The sequence below is a fragment of the Macaca fascicularis genome, chromosome 8, assembly GCF_037993035.2.
Source record: "Macaca fascicularis isolate 582-1 chromosome 8, T2T-MFA8v1.1".
Classification (NCBI taxonomy): Eukaryota; Metazoa; Chordata; class Mammalia; order Primates; family Cercopithecidae; genus Macaca; species Macaca fascicularis.
The window spans coordinates 106490032-106517844 of record NC_088382.1 but is presented as its reverse complement, the minus strand read 5'-3'; the positions used below and the strand labels follow the sequence as shown (position 1 = coordinate 106517844).

Genomic DNA, 27813 nt, shown 5'->3' with positions numbered 1-27813 from the left:
TCAAGCTTATCATATAATGCTAACTTTTACATTAATTACTTTGAAATTTTTGATGCTTTATCAAAAAGAGTGATGACAGTAATGAATTTTATCACATACATTTTTAAAAAACCCATGAAGTGATCATCAGAAACAAAAAGAAGGAAAAGGAGGCAGATGCTCTTTATTACAAAAGCACACAGCAAATAAATGTAATAGAAATAATTGAATTAGAAAAATATTTGCAACTTCCAATACAATGATTGATTCAGGCAGGGGTCATCAACGAATGTTAAAATCTCACTGGGTGAAATTTTGTTAAAGAACTTAAGATTCACAAAGTCTCAAAAGCATCCCACCATAATTACTATGTATTTCCTCTACAAAGGTGGAATGCTGCCTTTCAGTAAAGAAATCCAGAGATAATGCCTTAGACAAGCGATCAAATTTGGCCTCACCAATAAGGAAAAGTGACATTATGTGTTTCCTTATGCGATGCAATGAGGGGCATGACATTATCCATATAGAACCCTTGCCAAATATATTTATCCTGAAGCTAACAATGAGGAACAACTCCAAACTGAGAGGCATTGTGCAAAATAGCTCCCCTATATTCTTCAAAAATGTTAGTGTCATAAAATACTAAAAAGACTAGGGAGCAATTTTAGATATAAGGAGACTAAAGCTTTATGACAACTAGATGTAATGCATGTCCCTGATTGGATTATGGAATTCAGAAAGAAAAGATCAGCAATGTTACTGAGGGAAACAATTGGGAAAATTTGAATATGAATGAATTTTAAATTTCATAACATTTCTATAGCAATACTAAATTTCTTAGGCATGACAATGATACTACAGTTATGTTAGAGGTGGTCCTTGCTTTTATGAAATACATGCTTATATATTTATGGATGAAATGTTTTCAGGGTTATAACAACCTTACCTTTAAATGAGCCAGAAAGAGAGAGAGAGAGAAAGCAAATGTGGCAAAATATTGAGTAATGAATGTAGATGAAATATAAAAGAAAGCAACTAAAAGTGGATAAATTAGACTTCAAAATTTAAAACTTCTACTCATCAAAGGGCACTATTAAGCAAAGACTCTATGACACAAAAGAATGGGCAAGACATCAGCTGGGAGAAAATATTTGCAAAACATATGTCTGACTACAGACCTGTATCTAAATTATACAAAGAACTCCTACCACTCAATTATTTTTTTAAAAAAATTATAAATGGGCAAAAGCCTAGAGTAGACTTTTCACAAAGACAGATTCAGAAATCAGGGAGATATAAATCAAAACTTCAGTGATATGCCAATATGTATCTGCTAGAAAGGCTAAAGTTAAATTTTGGCGAGAAAGTGGAGCAGCCTGAAGCGTCACACATGAGTGCTGAAAGTATAAAATGGTACAACTTCCTTAAAAATAGTTAGGAGGCTGGGCGCGATGGCTCACACCTGTAATCCCAGCACTTTGGGAGGCCGAGGTGGGCGGATCACTTGAGGTCGGGAGTTTGAGACCAGCCTGTCTCTGAGACCAAACCCTGTCTCTACTAAAAATACAAAATTAGCCAAGTGTGATGGTGCATGCCTGTAATCCCAGCTACTCGGGAGGCTAAAGCAGGAGAATTGCTTGAATCCATGAGGTGGTGAGCCGAGATCATGCCATACTCCAGCCCAGGCAACAAGAATGAAACTCCATCTCAAAAAATAAATATAAAAATTAAAAGTTAGGCAATTTTTTATAAAGAGTATATGAGTCACATCGATGGCCATACCACACTGAGATCTGGTCCAATCTCAGGAAAGTATATGAGTCATTTACTATTCTTTCAGCCTTACTATAGATTTATATTTTTCCATAAAAATCTCTACTAAAAATTTTTTTTTAAATAGCCAGGCATTTTGGCTTGTGCCTGTGGTCCCAGGAGGTGAAGAATGCAGTGAGCCATGATCATGCCACTGTACTCCAACCTGGGCAACAGAGCAAGACCCTGTCTCAAAACTAAACAAAACAAAAAGTTGAGAAAAAAAATCTGTGGTGCTTTAGAATGTGGCTTCAGAAAAATAGCTAGGATACAATATGTATCTGTTTAATTGGTTCTCGATTGTCTTAGATGATTTTTAAAATAGTTATCTATTCACTCAATATCTCTTAAGTACCTGCCCTGTGCCAGCAATCTCCTAGGTACTGAGAATACAATGAGGTACACAAAAGACACACTTCTAGTCCTCATGCAATTTATATTTTTCTTTTTTTCTTTTGTCTTTTTTTTTTCCTTTGAGACGGAGTCTCGCTCTGTCACCCAGGCTGGAGTGCAGTGGCGCGATCTCGGCTCACTGCAAGCTCCACCTCCCAGGTTTAAGCCATTCTCCTGCCTCACCCTCCCAAGTAGCTGGGATTACAGGCGACTGCCACCATGCCCAGCTAATTTTTGTATTTTTAGTAGAGATGGGGTTTCACCATGTTAGCCACAATGGTCTCGATCTCCTGACCTCATGATCTGCCTGCCTTGGCCTCCCAAAGTGCTGGGATTACAGGCGTGAGCCACCACGCCCGGCTGCAATTTATATTTTTATGCAGAAGTACCTGCTGAAAAACTAGATGGGTAGTTAGGTAGATAGACAGAAATTACCAAATATAATTAGGATTCTGAGCATACAGAGGAGATTATGTATGAGAGAGTTTGAGGGAGAGTGCTACTCAGTCTAGTCAGGAAAGGCTTTTCACAAAAATAACCTTTCAGTTGAAATGTAAAGACTGAAACAGATTCAATCATACACAAAGCAGGGAAACAGCCTTCCAGACAAAGGGGACAGTGAGTGCAAAGGCCCTGAGGTGGAAAATATCTTGGGTATTATTTGAAACAGAACATTTGCTGCATTTTGGGTAAGCTGGCCACTGATACTGATTTGGGCCACCACAACTTTGGTACTGCTTGCAAGAACAACATCCAGCATTTAATATGAGGACAGAGAGAATGGAAAAGACAAGGGCATAATTTTTAGTCAATGACTGAGGGAGACTAAGGAGAGTGGGCTCCCGAAATCAGGAGATAAACAGAACCCAAGTCTCTGGAGTCTTTGAACACTGAGGAGAGCTTTATCTAGAGCTGGTGCCTTTTAAGATAAATCAGCTCATATCAACCTACCTAGCTTAGTCCCATCATTATCTTAATGATGACAATGATAATAATGACCATGGCCAAGATAAGAGGTCAGTTACATTTCATCGATCACTTCCCATGTTTCAGTCTGTGTCAAGGGCTTGATTTCATTTAATTCTCTCAACAACTCTATGAGGTAAACATTGTTCTCCACGTTACAGATGAGAAAACAGGCTTACACTGGTTGTTTAATGTGCGTAAGGTCACGCAGCATCTAAATGGCAGAGCCCAGCCTGTCTGATATTTGAATCCCACTCTGTGTATTGTTACCTTTGAGAGACTCCAACAAATACCTTTTGGCTGTTACTTTCTCCAGGCACCTAAAGAGGCCTGGGTCATTTGAATGGATGCAAGAGGACTTTAAGAGTCATCTTGAACTGATAACAGAGGGAGCAAGGAACATGGAGGGAGAAAAAAGACATAAGTAATAGTAAAAGACCAGCTGGAAAAAGTTTCTCAGGATTCTTTTGGCTCATATGCTATATTACACATTTTTCAAAGGGCACTGCATAAGCAAACAACATTGCCCTAATCCTGAAGCCTGAATTCAAAATGCATTCATTTCTTTTAGCCACCAGAGATTCAGAAAAACATGCCACAATGATGTGATTCTTGAGCTGTGCTTTTGATAAATAAAAAAGGTGGAAAACAGAAGGTTAACATTTATATATATTTTATAATTACGAATGCAAAACAGCAGCCAAGAATAAATGTTTATATCAAGGTTATAAGCAGATGAAAAACGACAGTCTGTACTAGAAATGTAAACAGACCATTAATTATAGTAGCCCCACAAAGCACCGTAGTAATATGGAGTTTGCAATACTTTGCTGAAATTTACATAACTATATAGTCTCCTCTCAGATTCCAAAGATTCCATTTTTGATAAGTAGCAATTCAAAAGGTCAGTCATCTCATCTACATTATTATTCAACATCTATGAATGTGAAATGGTGACACCTTGAATTTACATGTTAGAGAAAGGGATCTGCTGCTTCCAGCTCTTTATTTATTCCAGCACTACTGTGTGCCAGGCATAGAGTACAGCCCTGGGGATACCCAGATGAGTAAGACACACAGTCTGTCTCCAGAACTGCCCATCTAGAAAGGGAGACAGACTAGTAAATACATAACCCCAGCAGAGTTTGGACAAACTGAACAGACAGAGATCTAAACGGCATAGGGTTTGTCTCCCAACCAGACAGCTTCAATTGGATTATAATTGGATTATAATCCACCAATTACAACAGTGACATTAACTAAATTAAGCTCTTCTTTCCTCTTCCTTCCTTCTTTTCTTTCTTTCCTTCCTTCTCTTTCTTCTTTCCCTCCATCCCTCCCTGATTACCTGCTTCCCTCCCTGCCTCCTTTTCATTCAATAACTACATCCAGTCAATAGTTAACAAGATTGTATAATAATAGCAACTTTACATGTACTTAAAACTTACTATGTGTCAGGCATTAATAACATTACTGCCTTTAAACCCCACAAAAGGCCAGGCTCAGTGGCTCATGCCTGTAATCTCAGCACTTTGGGAGCTGAGGTGGGCAGATCACCTGAGGTCGAGAGTTCAAGACCTGCCTGGCCAACATGGTGAATCCCGGTCTCTACTAAAAATACAAAAAATTAGCTGGACATGGTGGCGGATGCCTGTAATCCCAGTCACTCAGGAGGCTGAGGCAGGAGAATTGCTTGAACACAGGAGGCAGAGGTTGCAGTGAGCCAAGATCACGCCATTTGCACAGCAGCCTGGGCAACAAGAGCAAAACTCTGCCTAAAAAAAAAAAAAGAAAAGAAAAAGAAAACCCTAAAAACTCCAGGAAGAAAAACAAAGGAAGATATTTCCCCCATTTTACAGATGAAACTGAGGCATCAATGTCGCACATCTGGCAAGTGGCTGAACAAAGACGCAGGCATGGAGACTCCAGAATGCGGGCTCCAAAGTACATTGCCTGGCTCTATCGGTTATGAGGAAGTATGCCTGTCACACTACCTGATGCAATAATAAGCATCCAGTGATTAAAGAACATTTTGGAATTCCTAACAAAGGCTTTCCAAACAAAGAATCTGCCTTTCAAAAATCAGAACGGGGGAAAAGGAAAGGATGATGAGAGGAAAAGATGCAGTATTCGTTGTGGGCCTTCTCTGGTTTCCCCCGTGGGAGCACAGTGGCCCTCCACCTGCACGAATGATGAGAATTGGCATTCTGCTTGATTACTGTACATCTGTTATGAGCCTCAGAGTGAGTTAAGCAAAAACAAAATAAGCCTCCTAATCGAGGTGAGTCACTTGTACTGTTTTTGAGTCCCAGTGGTATTTTCCTTGTTTTTCACCAGCAGGCACATATGCCCCCCAAATTGCAATGATATTTCAAAACAATTTAAATCAAGCTTGATAGCTAATTATCCTAAGGTCATGCTTAAGAACCAAACACCAGGACATCAAAAATCTAAGACTGTCTAAAGGTGAAGAATGCAACATTAATTTTTTCCCATTAAAAAACAAAGGGGGTGGGGAAAGCAAGCTTTTTTATTCCCTGAGAATAACTGGTTTTCAAAAATCATCCAAAATAGACCTCTTAAGACATTTTACCTCTGCTCTGAGTGTTTTAAGCTGGCCCTCTGATTACAAAATGTTCATGTGAAATCTCATCAAGATGCTTTCTTAAGATGAAGAATGTTTTATAAATTGTAATGGCTTTAATCAGCGCCCTCTTAGAAGCTATTTAACTCTATGATGTAGCCCAACCATTGCTTCAATTATGTCATTTATCAACTCTGTATTAATTAAGTATCATTATAGAGATTGATTTATATACTTTTTCACGTCTCTCTCACCAGATGGTATAGCACTCTCCCTCTCTGACACTCCGTAAACATCACCTGGATTCACTCGTCTCTCTCCCCAGCTGAATGTTTAATCAGCTCTTAGTCATCTTCAAACCAAATTACTCCTCTTCCTCCTCCTCTTCACTACACTCTGTCAATACAGTACACAAAGGCCAAGTGATATAAAACATCAGCCAGTAGTATTTCCAAAGCCAAGCTCTATCAACAACTCATTCCCACCTCAATGAGTTCATACCCAGTGTGGTGATGCAATTTTCACAGTAAAGTGAAGAGAAAGTCTTCTGCTTCCTTAGCTGATTAAAAGTTGCAGTCTGTGTTCAACTATCTGGGGCAATGGTGAAAATAGCTAGGAAAAAATATATGTGTGGCAATGGGAATACAACAAACAATTTGGCCTCCGTAGAGTTACCTTTTGAATTATATTTTACTTGGGCTAATATAAAACTAACTTTGCATTCTTGAGCTTGCATACTGAGAAAGCAGGAGGCAGAAGTCCTAAGGTATACCGCATTGCAAGAAGGCCAGCCTAGAATTTTAAACTGCCTTGGGTGATCTAAAAAGTGGACAACAGAGAAATGGAAATGCTGAACTGTTTTTCTTGCAAAATATAAAGACCAGATTAATGGGACTATCTTACAGTCGCCTCAGACTCAAAATGTCTAGAAACCAAACTGGCCAGTTTTCCTCCAAGCAAGCTCCCTCTCCTGACCCCTACATTTCCTATTCTCCTGTCCCCAAGCTGGGATCCTTAGAGCAAGGATCATCAGCTCAAATATCTATAGGACTCGAATAGGCAACATAAATGAATAAAGTATATAAAAAAGAGGGGGAAACTTGGCAGATAAGAGGGGGGACATCCCATCAATAAGAAGGACTTGGTGGCTAATCTGCTCAGCTGACGTTTGCCCAATGGAACATGCAAGATATATCACTAAATGTGGTTTTTCTCTAAAACCACAAATCCTTATTGTTATTTGAAACTTACGATTTTTAAATTTTGGGCTGAACTAAACACAGATTCATCCCATAGATTTTTATCCTTGCCTATCAGCTTGGACCCCTAGTCCTTCCCCCTTTGAATCCAATCAATCCCCAAGTTCTAATGTTTTCATACTATGCCTCCTGCTGATTTCTTTCCATTCCAATTGCCATCATCTATGCCCTCATTACTTCATATCTGCATTATTAGAGGAGTATCCTGTCCTTCCCTCTCCAATGCATGCTATGCACAACGGCCAAATTGATCTTTCTAAAACAATAGTTCTTAAACTTTAATGAGTATCAGAATCACCTGGAGGGCTTGTTAAACCAGATTACTGGACCCCACCGCTAGCTTTTCTGATACAACAGGTATTAGGTGGGGCCTTATAATTTGCACATCAATAAGCTCCTAGGTAGGTTGATGATGCTATTCCAGGGACCATACTTCAAGAACCACTGCTGTAAAATTCACCCCATATCTTTAACACATTCCATGGTTCCCCATTTCCTCCACATTAAACTTAAAGCTGCCTCATCTGCTGCCCTGAATCTTCAAGCCTAGTCTCTTCCTCTCACCCCAAAATTGCATTTCTCTGATCCCCTAGGAGGCCTGGCTCCAGCTAAACTGATCTGCTTGTGTTTTACCCAAATATATCATGCACTCCTGCCTTGCTTTAATATTTACAGAGAGTCTTTCCACCTCCTTTCTCTTGTTCAATTCTGCCTTTTTATTGAACATACCCCAAATCCACATTGTCAGTGCAACCAACCCCAATCAGACTTCTGTTATCTCCTCTAGATTCCTATAGCATTAGCGCTCCAGGTTGCTTGGTACAATCTAACAGCATGGAAGTTAGAGCCAGAGACTCTGAGTTTGAATCCTGGTTCTTTCAATAGATGTGTAGCATGATAAGCCATTAATCATTCTGAACCTGTCTCTCCTTCAGTAAAAGAGATACCAATACAGTTATCTACTTCTATTGGGTTATATAAAGAATTAATTGAGACAAACTCTTTAACCCTTTAGAATAGTACAAAGTCAGTGCTTAATAAATAGTAATTTCCTTTCTTTATCCCTTTCCCCCAATCATTCCCTTAGCACTAAATATAAAATAAATAATACTAATCGCTTATATGTTCTTACCCCCTTCTCTTTTGGCTACATAAAAATATTTCTTGAGGACAAAAAATATATGGAATTCACCTTAGTAATCCTAGTATTTGGAAATTTCTGAGCAACTGGGAAGCTCTCAAGAAATATGTAGTAAACAATAAGATAAATTTGAGAAATAATGTAAGACAAATAATTCCATAGAGAAGCTTTCCTCTGTGGGACTTAAATATCTAATTAATTGCATTTATTCTTAAACTATATTTCCCATGACAAAAGCAAAGAAAGGTATTTTACTGTCAGAAAACCTAAAAAAGCTCTAATGGGGGGCATCTCAGCTGATAATGGTGATGGAAAGGAGTGTCATTAGAAAAGCATTAATAAAGGGAAGATCTCCTAAAAGTAAAGTTGAGCCCAAGAACACTAATAACAGTAACAATAATGAACCTGGAGACGATGCTGACAACAAGCAATGGACATTTTTTCAGGACATCTGTCATGTAACCATGTGACTGTTGCAGATCCAAAACGGCTGATGATATTAATGATTGCACCAAAAAGTGTCCAATCAAACTGGTCACATCAAACTACCCTCCAGGGGATTCTCAAATTTTGAATCCAAGCAGCAACAAATTATTTTATATATATATATATACACACACACATATATATATAAAATATATATAGTCTCATATATATATATTATATTCTCTAGTGTTGCTGACTTCTATAATATTTTTAGATGAAATCCAGTATCACCCACTCCCATAGAAGTGAAATGCTTTTCAGAGAGAAGGGAGCTATTTTCCTTAATCAACAACTCAAAACATCTTTGTTCATAAGTGTTGTGGCAGAAGAAAATATATAATCTGGCATATCAGGCATCTGAATATTTTCCTCCAAATACAGAGCAAAGTACCCTAAAAGTTCAAGTTGTTTTAAACTTACTACACATAGGTTACACAGTTTGGACAAAGAGCACCAGGAACTGGGTCAGCTGGTTTGTTGTGAGAGCCCTGCCATGATTTGCTCTACATCCTCAGACAAGTTCATTCCTTCAGTAGACATTTCCTAAGTTATTACCATGTATCAAACATTATATTAGATGATAGGAACCCAGAGGTTAAAAAATACAAGTAACCAATGTCTTTCTGGAATTTAAGAGTCTAATATGGAGACAGGCAATTGGGCAGTATTTCACCAAATTCACTTTCCTTTCACCCTGGACATAAAGATAGGCCAAACTTCCTAGCCTCCATGTAATAGCATTCTGCCCAGTAAAATGTCAGCAGAAGTGAAGTGTGCCATATCCAGGCCTAGATATGGATAACCATGGAAAATCTCCCTCGAGGTTATCGACTTTCTCTCTCTATCCCTTTATGTGCCAGATGAATGCAGAAGACTCTGCAGAGAACTCGGATCTCAAAAATGACAGAGCCACAGATGGAAAGGAGCAGAAGGCCACATTCTGACCACCCCCTTGAAACTATTATGTGAACATGCAAGAGACTCCTATTGTGTGAAGTGACTGAGATTTGAAGCTATTTGTTACAACAGTTAGTCTACCAAAGCACGAACCACAACTATTAATACTTCCAAGACATTATGATGCAGAGCATGCAAAGGATGATGTATGTGGAAATACCAAATAAGAGGTAACTAGCCCGAGCTGCAAGTGGATATCAGGGAGGGCTCCCCAGAGGAAAAAACTCGTAAGTATGTGGCAGTGAGAAGGAAAATGGAGGGTTGCAGAGGAGAAAGCATATGCAAAGTCACAAAACTTTGAGGAAATGTGGTGCATGGGAAAAGTGTTAGCGATTCCTGACTGCTGGAATATGGAGTCGCTCTGGGAAATGGAGCTGCTCCATGTGTAACTGTTGAAATGATTGATAAAGAGCAGAACCTAAGAGACTCAGTAACTATTAGAAATGACGGACATGGGAAGAGGAGAAAGCAATAAAGGACCTTTGACTTAGAAGATGAAGAATGAGGTCAATTTTGAAAAAAAAATTGAAACTGGAATAGCTATGGAACATCCCAAAGAAGAATCCACAGGCAGGTGAATATATAGGCCTAGAGTTCACAGCAGTGGTGTGGATGGGAGAGGGGGGTTTGGAAAAGGCCACAATGTCAATTGTGGTTGAAGTCACATCTTCACAAGCATGAACCACATTCATAGGAGCATGATGAAGATACTCAGGTCAAACAGTCACAGTGAGAAGTCAGAGATATAGGGAAGGAACAGAGAAGAGAGTGAAAAGGTATAAGCGTGAGAGTGACAGCAAACAAGAAAGAGAGAGAAAACATGAGAAAGAAGTCATGGAAGCCAAAGAGAAGAAATACTGAAAACGGAGTTGATGGAGGCGAGTGCTTCAGAAAAGCGAAGTAAGATGATGACCTGAAAAATGTCCATTAAATTTGACAAGTCGGCAGCTATGTGTGACCTTAACAAGTCCTGTTTCAGTATTGGCAAAAGCCTGGCTATAATAGTCTGAAGAATGAATGAAAGATGAGGAATGAGAGGTAGGAATATAGAATACTCATAAAAAAAACTTAGTTCTGAAAATGATAAGCTAGAAGTAGACAAACATAGTTTATCTCGCTTTATTTTAGTTTTTCTCGGGATGCAAGACTTAAATATGTTAATATGTCTAATTGTCTGAACTTTTATTTTCCCTATCAATAAAATAGGGCAATAATGACTACATGAGCCACTGAATTGTTGTCGGAGCAAATAAAGTAACATGTGAAAGAATCTAAAGTACTATGTAAAGTCCAATGTTGTTATGTATTTATAAATGTTGAAAGAATAGAGTTATACAAGTTAAGAGTCCAGTGAAATATGGATTGGCTATAAAATCAGCAAAACATTATAATCAGTCTTAGAGGCTAGAAACAGATTCTGAAGTCCCTTGCTGGACAATTCTTCTGGTATGCCTAATTTGTAGCTTGGGTTTCCAGATGTCTTCATTATGCCAGGAAAAAAAAAATGCCAATGAATCCTGGCAAATGACTGGGCATTAAGTCATTTGGGAATTTATTAGTCTTATGAGTAGCAGTTCTTAAATAAAGGTTTCTGGCCATCACCCAGTTTCACAAAGCAACAGACCAGCTCCATAATTTAAGTCTCATGACCAGTGAAATCACGGTGAATGGCCACAGCTTGCTGAGTATGTTATTCCAAGGGGTGATGGAGGTATTATGGGAAGTAAGCTAGCCATTTTAGGACTTCCCTCCTGGGAAGTTTAATCATCCAAAAGAATATGGTCCAATCATTATTTCACTAGTCTTGAAACCTCGAAGACCCCGCAAAGAACATTATTTTTAGCACTATGACATCAGTATAACTAGTCATATAACTTCTAACAAGTAGTTTTAACATGCCCCATCCTCCTCCCCTGGGAAGATATCTTACCCTTGTATAAGGAAAATGTCTCTTTCCTTTTCTCTGCACTTTTGTACAACTACCCTATGACAGGATTTCCTAGCTGCTGACATATGTTCCCCAGTTATTTTTATTTTCAGGGGTGTAGGGTGCTAATTAAGGTCAAGCAGCTGTGTCTCCAGTTCCAAACAGCAATTGTGCAGAATAAGTAAACTTCCCTTTCCAATAGATTTCAGAAATCCAATCTTGAGATCCAAATAAACCCCATCTGCTATTATTTTTGCATTTTAAAAAAATCTTAGACCAGGCTATAACACTTAAGTTATGCTTCTTTTCCCCACATTTCCCAAATATTTTATCCTTAACGTTTGACACTGCCACAATAGCTATTAAACTAGGTTGAACATCTACATCTCAGTTTTTAGACTTTTTATCCACTCGAATAATACTGAATTTCATCTTAGGACTAAGGGCCAGTGAAGTTCTTTGGCATTACCTCAATCAAGACTACAAAGAAAAAGATAACTCCTATGTTACACTCAAACAATATTACCAAATATTTATATGGACCTTTGTAGATAATCATTTACAGATAGTTAAGTATCTTTTTCAAGTTGACCTCATTTAATCTTAAAATTATTTTGTACATTTATTATTATTCTTTATCCCTGATTAATAGAAGACACTTATGAGGCCTAGAGAAGTTTAAGAAACATTCCTAAGACCACATAGTTGTTCAGGAGCAGAGCCAAGTCTGTATCCAAGGTACTCTAATTCCCTAACTCTTCACTATACCATAGATGGCCCCCATCATGTCACCCACTTTCTTTTTACTCTACTTCTCTAGCAACATGGAAAACAGCCTGGCTCCCTCTGAAGTCATTAGGAATCTCTGATGAAATGCAGACATGAACTCAGTTCTTCCTCCAACGAAAATACATAATATATTAGTTATATAAGGAATGTAATGGGATCACTGTGGATGTGGAAAGCTTTAAAGCTTTTTAAAGGAATGCACAAATGATGCTTGGAATCCAGAAAAGCCCAAGAAGACATTACAAACAAATGACCAAACATGGAATGGGTGGTGGGGATCGGGGGGCGGGGGGAAACTCCATGAATAATAAGTATTTTCATTTGAATGGTTTGTTTTTATTTCATAAGGACTTTTCCTTCAAGGAAAACCCTTGTTTTTGAAAGGAGTTCAAATGATCATTATGACAAACCTGTAGATGGAGAGGGAGGCCACGGATCGAATGAGAGATGCCACAGCCCCGACCTTGGCAGCTTCCACCGCTCCCTGCGTTCGGTATTGCACCGTCCTCGAGTAGTTGATGTAAGGTTGGTTATAAACAACAATCTTCCCTCTTGCTTCTGAGGCCCTTCTCTGCAGTTCATCAAAAGAGGTCACCACCAGAACTTCTGCTGTAATGCCTAGAAATAAAAGTCATGCAAGATTAACTTACAGTTTCCCATCAGCCAGGCTCAATTGGCACATGAAAGGTCACACACATGCTCTTTCTGCTACATCTGGCAAACTGGCATGAGAAGATCAAAGTTTTAGAGCCATTTAGCATGGGAAAGAGATTGTGGGGTTAGCCAACTTCCCAAGAGAGTGAAAATGCATTTAAAATAATACAACATACAAATCGTATGGTTTTTCAACTCACTAGACCAACTGGTATTAAATCACAAACTGCTTGAAACGATAGCTTCTTTTTTAATTCTTTCCCACCCTGAGAAGTCACACATTTCACAGAATGATGCTAATCATATATTTTTAAAAATGCATTTCAGAAAGCTCTCCTTAGGATTAATGAAACACATATTAATCTTTTTATAAAACTATTTTGATATGTTGCTAAACAACCTACAACAACATCACACAAATGATGCCAGTGTGTGAAGAATACTCTTAGAAGCCAATGTTCTTCATAAATCAAACTTTTAACAAATGGTTAATGTAACCTCTCTCAAGAACCACAAAAAGTAAGCTTTCCCTCCTCCTTTGTATAAAAACATGTTTGAAGAGTGGAAACTTCCTATGCCTCCCAATTTACGGTACTTGTTCATCACCAAACACATCATTATTTTTCAAATAAAAATTTTGAAGATGTTGTGTAATGGCGCTATAATCCTGTTGTCTTGGTTAGAAGAGATGTCCCTTCGTTTCTTATACCATAACACTTGCCCACATCTTCCTGATTACGGAACAGGGTTTCACATCTTCCAAGAAATCATTCAAAATGTGCCAGACCATTGAAGATCCAAATTGATGGAGTAGTTAGAGTAACAAGGAAAAAATACTTGGCAACAAAGGCCAGAGGCAGTGGCTAAATATATCTAAAAGAAAGTAGTGGTAGGCGCCTAATGTTTTGTGACTTTAGCCATGCAATCATGAAGTATGTCAGTAAAAAACAAAGTATCAACATATATTTCCATATTTCCTTAATATTAAAAGCTAGAGAACTAAGTTTTTCTGAAAGCTTAACAAATGTTAACTGTTACTTGGAAAATCCTTTTAAAATGCACTACAGGTATGCAAGAATTTTTGCTTTCAATATAGGCCTCATCATAATGGGCCCTTTGGGCTGGCTACTCCCCTGGTACCATGATCCAGACTGAATTTCTATTTTCACTTTAAAGTGATTGGCTACAGATCTATAGGTATGTCTTCACCAACACTGAGAACTCAATTTATAGTCTAAAAGAAGCAATGTATAATTATGGAAACCACTAGCTTTTTCATATAATATGCATGCATAAAAATACAAATAAGAGTTTGGCTAGACAGATTTTGAGATTCATACATTTCTGAAACCTGCAGTTACCTTGAAATTTGACTGGTGTTATTGTTGGCATAGTATGGGAACTTGGCTGATGGTTTTCAGCTGTTCCTAATGAATAACAGGTTCGATGGTCCACTCAAGGGATGTGGCAACAATGGGGTAATTTTGGCATCTGGATTGGAGCCAATAGAAATGAAGCCAAATTTCTATAAATTTTCATAGGCCACTGTGAAATTAAAGTCATATGAGGGTGGTACTTCATTATGGTCTATGCTTCCATTCAAGTTTTTTTTTTTTTTTTTAAACAAACAAGAGCGTGGAGTCCTAAAGTGCTAACCTAGACACCACAGTTGCCAATGCAAATCACTAGCAGCAGCTATAGGTCAAAACCTATCACTGTGAACTTGGAAGAAGAGTTTAAATTAATCTGTTTTGCTGAAAACTCACAGTCATCTCTGATTCCTCTGTCTCCTTTATCCCCCACATCTAATCAATCCCCCAATACTGATAATTTTGCTCCTTAGAAATCAATACCAATTGAAATCATGAACTCTGTTCAACCCCCTTACGCTCTCACAGCAGGCCCTCATTACCTCTCTTTTGAACTGTAACAGGTCTCTACTCTCTGGCCCTCCCATACCACTGGTGTCCCAGCCTTCAGCCTGGCTCCCTTTTACCTTCACAGAGCTGCCAGAGTGAACAAGTCAAACTACTGAAGAGTCAGATCTGCCCCTGGCACCATCACCGATCCCTCTTCCCCATTTCCACCTCTGCTGAAAACCCATCATTTCCACATCCAAAGTCTGCCTACCTGTAACACTGGCTCCCATCTATTTTACTTTTATTTTTTGTGAGTCCTTTCTATTTTATTTTATTTATTTTATGCTATTTTATTTTATTTATTGAAACAGAGCCTTGCTCTGTCATCCAGGCTGGCATGCAGTGGTGCAATCTTGGCTCATTGCAACCTCCGCCTCCCAGGTTCAAACGGTTCTCTGGTCTCAGACTCCTGAGTAGCTGGGATTACAGGTGCCCGCCACCATACCCAGCTATTTTTTGTATTTTTAGTAGAAATGGGGTTTCACTATGTTGGCCAGGCTGGTCTTGAACTCCTGATTTCAGGTGATCTGCCCACCTCGACCTCCCAAAGTGCTAGGATTACAGGTGTGAGCCACCATGCCTGGCCTACTCCCTTCTATTTTAGACTTTATCAATAATAAACTTGAAAGTTCCCACTCTCACGCCATGCCATTTCACTCTTCAGTGTCTGTGTTCATGCTGTAGTACACCATATTTTGTTGACCTCCTTTTCCCATCTTCATCATGTGACCAGTGCCTATGTATCCCTCAAGATTCCATTCAAGAATCACTTCTTTAGGGAGCATTCCCTGGCCTCTTGTCTCCTGTAACATCAGGGAAGCCTGGATCAGGTACTGCCCTCCTCTGGATTTTCAGGGTACCTGGGACATATCTGGGAACTGAATTAATGAAACTCTCTCTACCCCTTAAACTGTAATTTCCTCAATTTGGGTCCATGTTCATTTTTGTTTGTGTGTCAAGGGACTAACCCAGTGCCTGGAGTACATGTAGCCAGTTGGTCGTTAAGCACCCCTTGAGTTGTGCTGCTCTGAATAAGAGACTGATGACTGGATCTAAAGCATTTCCATGAATGTTCAATTTTACCTTTAAAGTTTGATAGCCCTTCTCCCATAGGAACCCAGCAGTCTGATTCCCTTACACCTACAGTACAGCTGCAGAACAATAACCAAGCAAAAGAGGCCTTGGGGCACTCAGAATAGAAATAAAAATTCCAAGTACAAAAATTTGAACACAAGAAAGTGCTTCTGATCTCTTAAAGCATGGTTACCCTTACTTTACACAAAATCCTACATCTGGCATTTAAACCTATCAGCTATGAGAAATAACAAATCAAAAAGAGGAAATAAGGTCTGAAAACTGACAACAGTACCACAAAAAACAATGTTGGAGTCAGAAACATATAAAATAACTAACACTGAAAGAGCTTTCTGCAGTGATAGAAATGTTTGATATCTGTGCTAACACAGTAGCCATTAGCCACATGTGGCTATTGACCACTTGAAATGTGACTAGAGTGACTAAGAATCTGAATTTTTAATGTCATTTAATTTCAATTAATTTGTATGTACATTTAAATAGCCACATGTGGGTAGAACTCACAATGACTGCAGGCTCAGGCCATTGCATAGGACAAATAGATGACAGCATCTCTTTTGGCCCTGAGGGACTTGCTTCATGAAAGTCCCATAACAAATTGAGTCATGGTGATGACTTCCTCCAGCAGTCACAGACAAGGTGGGCTACTGTATTCAGTAGCCATTGTTTGGGAAGGCAGGTGTGTACAAAATACTTAAAGAAGATTTTTGCTCAAATGGAGTAAAATAAAACTAGACCACCTAGAAAATTTTACTCTTCTATATCAGTTTGTGTTTTGACACCTTACACCAAAGGGAATATTCATGCTTGCCTACAAATCAGCAAGTTCTTACTCTTACCTCTCATCACCCTTTTTCCCATCCTCCCGTTCCAAAAGATAGTTCAGGAAAACCTCTAAGAACACAAAACCAGTGTCATAGTCACAATAAGGCCCACTCTAACTTTCCTATTAATAATTGCAACTCACTCCCAACATCCTATCCCTCTTAGCTTGTTTAATTTTTTTACAGCATTTATCAGTTTCCAGTTGTACCCCTACAATAATGTAAGTTCCAAGTGCCTGAAATAGTGCCTAGCACACAATATGTGAAACACACACACACAAACACATACCCACAACCCACTGAATGAACGAAGAGAAACCGAAAAAATAAAGTATAATACCCCATCCCTGTTCACTCTCCAGAAATGTATACTTCCAAGGAAGTATTTCTATAGGTCAGAATAATTAATGATAATAATAATAATAGCTATATTTGAATGTCCATTGTTTACACTAATATTCGCAGCAACTCTGCAAAGTAGTTATCATGAGGAGACTGAGGTGCAAAGAAGAAATTTCACATAACTGCTAGATGCTGAAGCTGAGATTTGTAACTATTGGATATCTGAATCCAGGGGTCATGTTCTTCCCATTAACTGCATTGTTATCTTCTTTCACAAATGTAACATATATCAAAAGAAAATCTCGGCATTTTCATTTTAAGAGGAATTAGGAAGGAAAACAAATAGGTATATAAAAGTCTGCCTAGGTATATAAAAGTCTGCCTAAGTTGTCAGCAATTCTTTTCCTTAATCTACAAGAATCTTGCTCATCGATCAGGGTGCTGTTATCACACTAGGTCCCAATCTCTTAATAAGGGAGTTGGGAGGGGTGTTTCCCTCTAGAATAGGAGTCATCAGACTCTGTTAGAGTAATGAAAAGGATTGTAATAGCTAATTTCTGAAGAGAATGTGGGACTGAAGCTAAAAATACTCATTATAAAGTAACTCTTTTGGCTACAGTCTATTATATCACAAAAATATTATAAAAATCCTCAGGTTCCTTTCTATCTTCCACACCCAATTTTCAAAACCAATCAAGTTTTTTAAGCCACTTAACCTGTGTGTAATTACTACTGTGGTCTCCTAGCACAGACAACAGACATTGACTGCTGTGGTATTGGCGCGGATCATCTATTCTATAGAGAATTTGATAAACAGACTCCAATCTCAGTCTCTTCTGATTTGATTCTTCCCCCAAACAGTTAAGAATAAGAAGATAATGAAATAATCTTACAACATTTTCTACCATTAAAATAAAAAGACTTACAGACAGAAAAAGGTGTCTATGGGTTCAATTTAATGCGGTATGTTTTAGAAAATTGATTCTGATTTCAGAAGTCTTAATCCCTGAACAGGAAATAGTCTAGCCCTACCCAAAAGGAAACCTAGCTTTCTACTCTTATCACATAATCTTCTATTGTATGCACTATGCAAGATAAATAGGTCCATGGAATGGCTGATTTTTCCAGAACTCAGAGTCATGGAGAAGAGAAAACAGTTGTTCTGGGAAACTCAGTGTGTTGGCCTGAAGTGGTAAGGAAACTGCAAATTCATAGAAGGCAGATAAAGGAACATCACAACAGTTCATTCTGAGTGTCAATTTGTTTATGGAGAATATTGTTATTGTGCAATGTCCTTTTTGTGGAAGAATATGCCTTACAGATCCAAATTAATTCAACAAATGTATGGACTTCCTACTAGACCAAAACTTCATGCTGGGCAATGTGGACAATAGGAAGATGAGGAAATGCCAGTACTATCCTTAAGGATTGTATAATCTGGAGGAGAAAAAAAATAGGTAAACAATAACTTTAAAAAGAACACAGTCACAGCACTAAATGAAAGTACAAAGTATAATTCCATGAAATAACATAAATCAGCATTAATTCTGACTAAGGGAAGAAACTAGGAAGTTTCCTATAAAGAAGAAACTTTAAGGCAGCTTTAGAAGATTTCAGTAGCCTGAAAATGAGGGAAGGACATTCTCAGGTAGAGAACAAAGAAGAGAAGACAAAAATAGATGAAACATCTGTTCGTTTACAATGACTAGGAGGCTTCCTGCCAGGACCCAAAACAGACAGCGGGACACTCTATGATCTTCCAACTTTTAACCAAGGTATGTATGGGCCTCCATCTTCATTCTGTGAATTCCAGGAAGAAAAGGAAAACAGTGTCTTAGAATAAATTTTCAGGGAAAAAAATTAAAACTCAGCTACTAGTTGAGAGAAAGAGGAACAAGGGGCAAAGTGCAACTCCAAGTGATAACTGAAGGCACATGACCCATCCTCTCCGGACTGTGTCTCCTGAGATCTGGCTCAAATTAAACCTTCTCTGTTGGCCTTGTGAGAGAGCCCAGACCCCACTGCATCAAAATCCACGGGCACAATAAATTATCATGATCTCTAGAGAGCAAGCTGCCTGCCCTGTTGGGTGGTGTGCTGAGAGCCACTTGCTGTACTGAAACCTGAGGACAAGCCACAAGCAAAGTGTCCTGTCTACTTTGACTTCTAAAATACTGAGTTTATACAGAAACTTTTGTTGTTTAGTGGAGAGGTGGCTATCACAGGCCCATTATGTTCAATTCAACATGAAATGTAGGACACTCCAGTTGTATAAGAACCCAACTAGCAATAAGCAGCCATAAGCATAGACCGCTTCTGGTCCTTAGAAATTGGATTGCCTTAAAATCCAAACTGTTCCCATTGTTTTTGCAGCAGCATGAACAGGCACTCAGACTTGAGTACCTTGATTTCTTTTAGTAATTATCACAGAGAACATTTATACTCCAAAACATGAAGTATACTCTTTTCCAGAAACAACTTGTTTTGAATATGGTTGCTTTGATGCATGGTTGACATGGTGGTTGCTTTCTCTCTAATCACTGGGTGTTTCCTTGTGAAGGTGACTAATGTGAGTGAGTGAGGGAGGACTTTCATGAAAACCACTGTCATCTAACCTGGTAAAGTCAGCGGCAGGAAGAAACAATGCACCTCAGTCAGCTTCAAGCGGTATTTTCAGGGGAAAATCCAGGCGTGGCAATGGGTGGGATACAGAGGTGAGTTGCCAGCTACAGTAGACTAAAATGGGCTAGTTATCATGGTCTGGGGTTCACAGCTGGCTTCCCTGGGAAGCTAGGATGGGAAAAATGGGTGCCAACTTGTATTAAGACTCGTATTAAGGACTTTGGGTGAGGATAGGGAAGTCAGACAAAGTCACATTCACAGTTGAAAATGTCACTAGGCTCAGCTTGAGGAAAGGCTTGGAGGAGGTCAGAAAAGGTACAGAGGACTGTTGAAAGGACTACTGCCACATTCTGGGCAAGAGGTGACAGTGGCTTAGACTGGGACAGGGCAGTGGAGATAAAGCATAGTAGGCCACTTTGAGTAACCACATAACACACTGTTTACTGCAGTGGGGTTTTATACTCCAGTAAGCATAGTGCCCAAACTGTGTAATGATTGTTTTATGAGGGAAAGTTTTATATAAACTGAAATTTAGTCATCAGATCATTCAAAACTAAGAAGACATTTCCAAAAATTTTAAGCTGAATATTTTCAGTGAAACAAGTCAACATCTTATTCTGTAATTATTTAAAAAAAAAAACCAGGGTATTTATTACATTATGCATTATTCAATATATGCTTAAAGCAGGTGATTTATTTGTCAATAACAAGAAGTGGCTATCATTGCATACCCTGGCTTGAATGCTGGCTATAAAGCTCACCAGCCTTTTGATCCTGAATAAGCTACTTCATATTTTTGTCCTGTAAAATGGGAATCACAATAATATTGGCATCACCAGGCTTCTTGTAACCATCATATGAGATAATGGTGGTAAAATTGCTCTATGTTCCATAAAGCACTATAAGACAAAGGTAGTTATTTAAGGGCTCTGGACATATATTTAGTGGGCATAAACAATAAGTATCTGGTTTATTTAATATTTCACTTCAAGCCAAATTACCAGGAATAAAACAAAGTGGATATGACTTCAGTAAATATCAAGCCTACTTGGCTCAGAGCAGAGCTATTCCTTATAACATCAGACAGCTCCAGTTTTTAGTAAAGCAATAATTTAGGTCCTATATCATAAAGATCCTACATCAGGCTGGACAGAAAAGTAGAGTAGGCTCCATGGGTCTACTTGGCAGCCAAGAGTACAGAGGAAATAATGGAGGCGTGGATGAGAGAAGCAAGGAAGGGAGTTTTTGGAGGAAAAAACAGCAAAAGAATATGGCATAAGAGAAAAATATACCAGTACCCCTGTCCAAAACAGACCTATGACATATGTTCCATTACTTCCTCTCAAAACTTATGCCCACCCATTGCCTGGTAAACTGCAATATCTCAGTCAAAGACACTGACCCTGGACTTGGCCAAGAGACTTTCTCTGGCCAACGGAATGGGAATATGCATGATATACAGTCACAATTGAGCAGGAGCTTTAAGGACCATTGCAAGATTTGGCGTTGTCTCTAAGAAAATGTGGTACATATACACCATGGAATACTATGCAGCTATAAAAAGGAACGAGATCATGTCCTTTGCAGGGTCATGGATGGAGCTGGAAGTCATTATCCTCAGCAAACTAATGCAGAAACAGTAAATCAAATACTACATATTCTCACTTATGAGTGGGAACTGAACAATGAGAACACATGGACACAGGGAGGGGAATAACACACACTAGGGCCTATTGTGGGATGGAGTACAGGGAGTGAGAGCATTGGGAAAAATAGCTAATGCATGCTGGACTTAATACCTAGGTAATGGGTTGATAGGTGCAACAAACCACCATGGCACACATTCACCTATATTAATAAACCTGCATGTCCTACACATGTACCCCAGAACTTAAAAAGAAAAAAGAAGCCTCCTAGTTGCTTCACTCTCCTGCCCTCAGTGAGGAGAATGGCACGTCCCAGATGAAAGCTGCTCCTTCTGTCTGCATTCTGGGGTAAAAAAAGATACCTGAGACAGGAGCAAAGGCACTATTAACTGGCAGATATATATATGTATATATATATGGAACAAGAATTAAAGCTTGGTTTTTGTGAAACACCGAGATTTTGGAGGTCTTTTGTTACCACAGCATTACTGAGTGAAAACTGACTAATTCAGGGGCTCTGAATTTAAAGTTTCTATCAAAGGTTTTCGCAATCTATGGCTGACTGATAGAAGATATAGAATGAATATATGTGATACCTTAGGGAAGACTGTTCAGTGAAAATTAGATAACTACTTCTTCCTCCTATCACACATCAAAATGATCAATACCAAACAGCAGGAAACAAACAAATCTGTACACCTATAGACTAAATGACAAAGAATTTTAAATAGGAGATAAACTCAAAATCATTAAAATACAGTATTGGCACCCAATGTCATTTCTAAATAAAACAAGCAGCAATGACTAATGGCTAAATAAAACAAACATCTTTAATAATTCTATACACACTCCATAGATTTCACTATTTCATCCCTAAATGCATTTGCTTTCTAAATTCCATCTTTACAAACTAAGGGCAAAAATGATAGAAACTAGTGTGCTTATGTTTGTAGCAAGTACAAAATGTTATTACAGTGCTATATTAGAGGGCTAAAATAACTATGAAAACGGTATAATGAACTGGGCTTTTTTATGTAGCTATGCTTAAAATGTTAAGTGTGTCTTATGTTCTTCTTAGAGAAGTAAAACTTGGGTAAAACTACTGTAACAAAACAGAATTTCTACCCTAAGTAATGATAAACTTGGCTCAGTTTCACATGATTCAATACGACATAATTTGTCACTAGAAGATTCTAGAGACATGGGTTAAATATCGGAACCATATGAATTACATGAACATTTTCTGGATTTCATTTTATGAAAGTGCATTGGCTAGATGGGCACAAATCCAATTATTGATGTTAATTCTGTTACAATTAAAAGCCAGTACCATATAGCTTTAAGGAGGAGAGAGTAAGGGCATTAGTCACATTTTATAGGTGAGAAAATGGAGGCACAAACAGGCTCAAATATCTTACCAAACTAGAAAGTGACAGAGCTTGGATTTGAATCCAAGTCAGACCAACTCCAAACCCATGGTGTCAGCTTCATCTTCAAAATCTGTGTGGCGTTCTCCCCCAAAACATCTGCAGGCTCTCCTAGACCTTACATCCTAACTACAGGCCCAGGGAAAGAGAAAGTGTCTTTTCCAGAAGTTCCCACAGCAAAGACAGAGGAGACTTCATTTTTTTTCAGAAGCCCGTTCAAGATTCATGAGTTACATGCCCACTCATAAATCTAATACCATGGCCGTAGGAAAGGGCTCTGCTGACTACCTTAAGCCAAGCAAAGCCATTCCACCCCCAGACCTGGGTAAGGGGCCAATTCTACCCAAATCACATAGCTTGGAGTGGGCCAACGCTGTAGTTCCCCAAAGAGAATAAAAATGGATCCTGGGTACCGAACAACAGATGGCCACCACAGGGGATGTCCCTTGATATTGCCACAATTTGTAGCACAATGCTTTTTGCATATTTTGAATGCAATGTGCTTGCTGAACTCAATTGAATTAAATATCCCATATTGTTCATGATCCACTTTAGCAGGGCAAAGAGCCTCCTGGGCCATTTATCCCCAACCACTGAAATCAACAAAATGAATAGGAAGTTTTTAATAAGCTTTTGATGAGCTACCAATTAAGAAAACCAGGCATCCATTTAACAACAATAATAATTTATTAATCCACACACCAGAAACCTAGGCACAAATGCTATGGTAATAGAAATATTATTGCTATAGGAGTTCGGAGCTTGATTCATTCCCAAGAATCCATGTGGACCATTTGTAATCCCCAAGCCATATTTAAAACCACTATTCTATCTATACGATTTTGTCATGGAGTCCAAAACTTTAAACATTTGCAGAATTTCCATTGGATTGTAGAGTAAGGATTTCAAATATTTCAATAAAAAACATGATGTATGTATAGATTCAATATAAATTTAAGAGGTAAAAGGTGATAATTCTTCAGTTTAAAAGACTTGTGTGAAACTAATGATAACAGAAATAGCTATTCTATGTGTACTCTGGCCAGGAACCATGAAAAGGTCTTAACATGAATTATTTCACGTAATCCTTATGTCCCTATGTCGTAGGTATTACTGCCACCCATCAGTAAAAATATTGACATGAAAACTTAGACCTGACCTAGGTCACATAGTGTGGTTGGTAGTACATCTAAAATTCAAACACAGACCTATCTGATGGAGACCTATTTCTAACAGAAAGAGATGGAGAGACAGCAACAGTACTTCTGATCATTGAATCCTCATCTGATTATTCATCCATACATTTTATCTACAAGGTGCCTAAATACTAGACACATAAAATGTTTTAGAGGCCATCTCCACTAAGAATTTTAGCATATTATCTTACACAGCACAATGCATTTACTAGCTGCCACATAGATGATAATTGTTGCTGAGTGGTCCTTAAATGTATATTTTAATCTTCCCCTCTTTGTTTAACCTAGTATAAAAGTTATAGTAAAACTGTCTCATCGAGCAGGTTTATCTGATGGTCACTTCAGGGAAGATTTAATTAAATAATAATAGTAAGGAACTACCATTTACATAGGTCTTACAATATGCCAGGCACTGTTCTAAATATTTTACTTACATTAACTCAGTGGATTCTCTCGACAGCCCTATAACGTAGGCACTTTTTAAAATCACCTTCATTAAGTATAAAATACTTTATTTATAACTGTGTTTTACTTATTTCCTGACTTATTACCAAAGGAATTTGAAGACACTTGCAAAATTACATTGAAGAAAATAAAAAGAAAGGAAGAAGGTAAAGAAAGAAAGGAAGAAGGTACAGTAAAATAAAATAATGCTACAGATAATATTATCAGAAAAAATATCCATCAAAAGATTTGTATCGTTGCTGGAGAGGACCATAAATTTAGCTACAAACTGCCTAGCAAACAAAGCAAAAAGCAAAACATAATCAGGCAGAAGATTCACAATGTCCATAATAGGAAAACAAGCCAGTTGCTTCAGAGTAGCACAAATTTCCCATAAGAAAGTTATTTTCCTACAAGAAAATTATATAATAAAAAATGCCATGTGATACAATAATGTACAAAAGTCCATTTCTACCATGAGTATAAAATGTGGAATATAACTCCTCTTCATCCTTCCATTTCCATTTTCTCCCTCTCCCTCAGTAATAACAGTTTTAATTTTGCTGGGAAGATGACTGTCTAGAGTTTTAAAAAGACCCCATTTTCCAGCTTCTCTGTAGCTAGATGTGGCCATGGTATTTAAAGGGGGAGGCATGTCTTTATCCTGGTCACTCAAATGCAGATGTAAGAAGCTATCCTGGATGATGAGGTAGGCTTGGAAAGGAACATCTGGACAGCAGAATCTGGGTTGCTAACACTCTGGTGCATAGTTATCTATAATTTCATATGACAGAGAAAGAAACTTCTATGGTGTGTAAGCTACTATTGTTTTGAGTTTTCTATCATTTCTAGGTAACTGAAGAATGAGGGGGACAGAAAACTTCTTTGTATCAGGTGATCAGGGAAGACTTCTCTGAGGAGATATTTAAGCCAAAAAATTGAAGGATTTTATGCTAACGAGCTATGTACAAGAAGAATGGAGACAAGAATACTCATTGCAGAGGTCACTGTACCTATAAAAGCCTCTAGGCAGGAAAACTTTCACAAGAAGCTGAAGGAAGATTTTTGTGGCTGGAGTGCAGTAAGAAAGGGCAAAGAGAAACATGAGACAAAATCTGACAAAAAAGCAGGAACCACATCATGCAGGGCCTCCTGGGCCAAGGTGAAGAGTTAGAATTTGTGTTGGCAGGAATAAGTAGAAAAGGGAATCCTTGTACACTGTTGAAGGGAATGTAAATTACAAATGCCATTATGAAAAACAGTGTGGAGGCTCCTCAAAAAATTAAAAATAGAGCTACCATACAATCTAGCAATCCCACTACTGGGTACACATATCCAAAGAATATGAAATCAGTATGTCAAAGAGATATCTGCACTCCTATGTTCATTACAACATTATTGACAATACCCAAGATACAGAATCAACCCAAATGTCCATCAGTGAATGAATGGATAAAGGAAATGTGGTATACAGGCACAATGGAATTACTATTCGGCCTTACAAAAAAAAGAAATATTGTCATTTGCAACAACTTGGATGAACTTGAAGGCCATTATGTTAAGTAAAATAGGCCAAGCACACAAAGACAAATGCCATCTGAGCTTACTTATACATGGAATATAGAAAACTCAAATTCATAGAAACAGAGAGTAAAATAATGGTTACCAGAGATGAGGGAGTGTAGAGATTGGGAAGAAGTTGGCCAAAGGACACAAAATTTCAGTTAGAAAAAGTTTAAGAGATGTGTTGTACATCATGCTGACTATAGATAATAACAATAGATTGTACACTTGAAAATTGCTAAGAGATAGATTTTAAGTATTATCACCACAAAAAAATGTTAAGTGTGTAAGGTAATGGATATGCCTGACTTGGCCATCCCACAGTGTACACACATATCAAAACATCACACTTGTACACTACAAATCATATAATTTTTACTTGTCTAATTAAAAAATAATTTTTAAAATTGTAAAACCCAAGAGCTAAAGAATTAAAAAAGAAAGGAGAGAGAATTTATTCTATAGTCAATGGAAGAATAGTGTCTGGCAAATAGGAGGGGTCTTCAAAAAGTCCATGAAAAAATGTGTATTATAAAAAAAACCATAGATTTCAACTTTTTTACATCAAAATAAACTCATACTAACTTATTACAATGTATCTGAACAGAATTTAGTTTGAGGCACTAAAAAGGATAAGACATCAGTTTTAAAAGAGCCCCTATCAAAAACTGGATAACTATATACAAAAGAATGAAATTGGACCTGTTTCCCACTATACAAAAAATCAAATCAAAGTGGATAAAAGATTTCTATAGAAGACCTAAAACACTGAAACTACTAGAATAACGCTTTGGGGAAATGTTCCAGAACATTAGTCTGGGCAAATGTTTTTTTTGTGTAAGACCTGAAAAGCACAGGCAACCAAAGCAAAAATATATGATTGGGATTATATCAACCTAAAAAGCTTCTGCACAGCAAAGAAAACAATCAACAAAGTGAAGAGACAACACACAGAATGACAGGAAATACTTGCAAACTATCCATCTGACAAGGGATTAATAACCAGAACATATAAGGAGTTCAAACAACTCAATAGCAAAAAAAAAAAAAAAAAAAAAAAAAAAAAAAAAAAAAATCAGATTAAAAATTGGGCAAAAGGTTTGAACAGACATTTCTCAAAAGACATACAAATGGCCAAGAAGTATATGAAAAAATGCTCAACATACCTAATCATCAGAGAATGCAAATGAAAACCCCAATGAGACATCATCTCACCACAGGCAATAACAGATGCTGGTGAGGATGTGGAGAAAGGGGAACCTTCACACACTGTTGGTGGAAATGCAAATTAGTACAGCCTAATGTACAGTATGAAGGTTCCTCACAAAACTAAAAGTAGAACCATATGATCCAGTAATTCCACTACTTGGTATATATCAAAAAGAAAGGAAATCAATACATCAAAGAGGTATCTGCACTCCCAAGTTTATTTCAGCACTACTAACAATAGTGAAAATACCAAATCAAGCTAAGTACCCATAAACAGATGAAGAAAGAAAATGCCATATATATATACACAGTGAAATATCATTCAGTCATAAAAATGAATGAAATGCTGTCACTTGCAGCAACATAGATGGAATTGGAGACCATTATGTTAAGTGAAAAAGTCCAAGTATAGAAAGACAAATATCATATGGTCTCACTCATATGTAGGAGCTAAGAAAGTAGATCTCATGAAGATAGAGATTGGTAGTTATCAGAGGCCAGGAAGGGGAGAGGGAAGAGGGGAAGAAACAAATAGAATATAAATGTATTTGTTACCACTGAACTACACACTTAAAAAGG

At 37.9% G+C, this 27813-nt stretch overlaps 1 protein-coding gene across 17 annotated transcripts in view; it reads right to left on the bottom strand.

The window, feature by feature from the left end:
- The window catches only part of CPQ (carboxypeptidase Q), a 491970-nt gene that overhangs the window by 293903 nt on the left and 170254 nt on the right, over positions 1 to 27813 (bottom strand). For all 17 annotated transcript variants that reach the window (XM_073999152.1, XM_073999150.1, XM_073999151.1 and 14 more), the window contains one exon: positions 12704 to 12911. In XM_073999152.1, coding sequence (XP_073855253.1) covers positions 12704 to 12911 — 208 coding nt within the window. The remainder of the gene's footprint in view (positions 1 to 12703; positions 12912 to 27813) is intronic.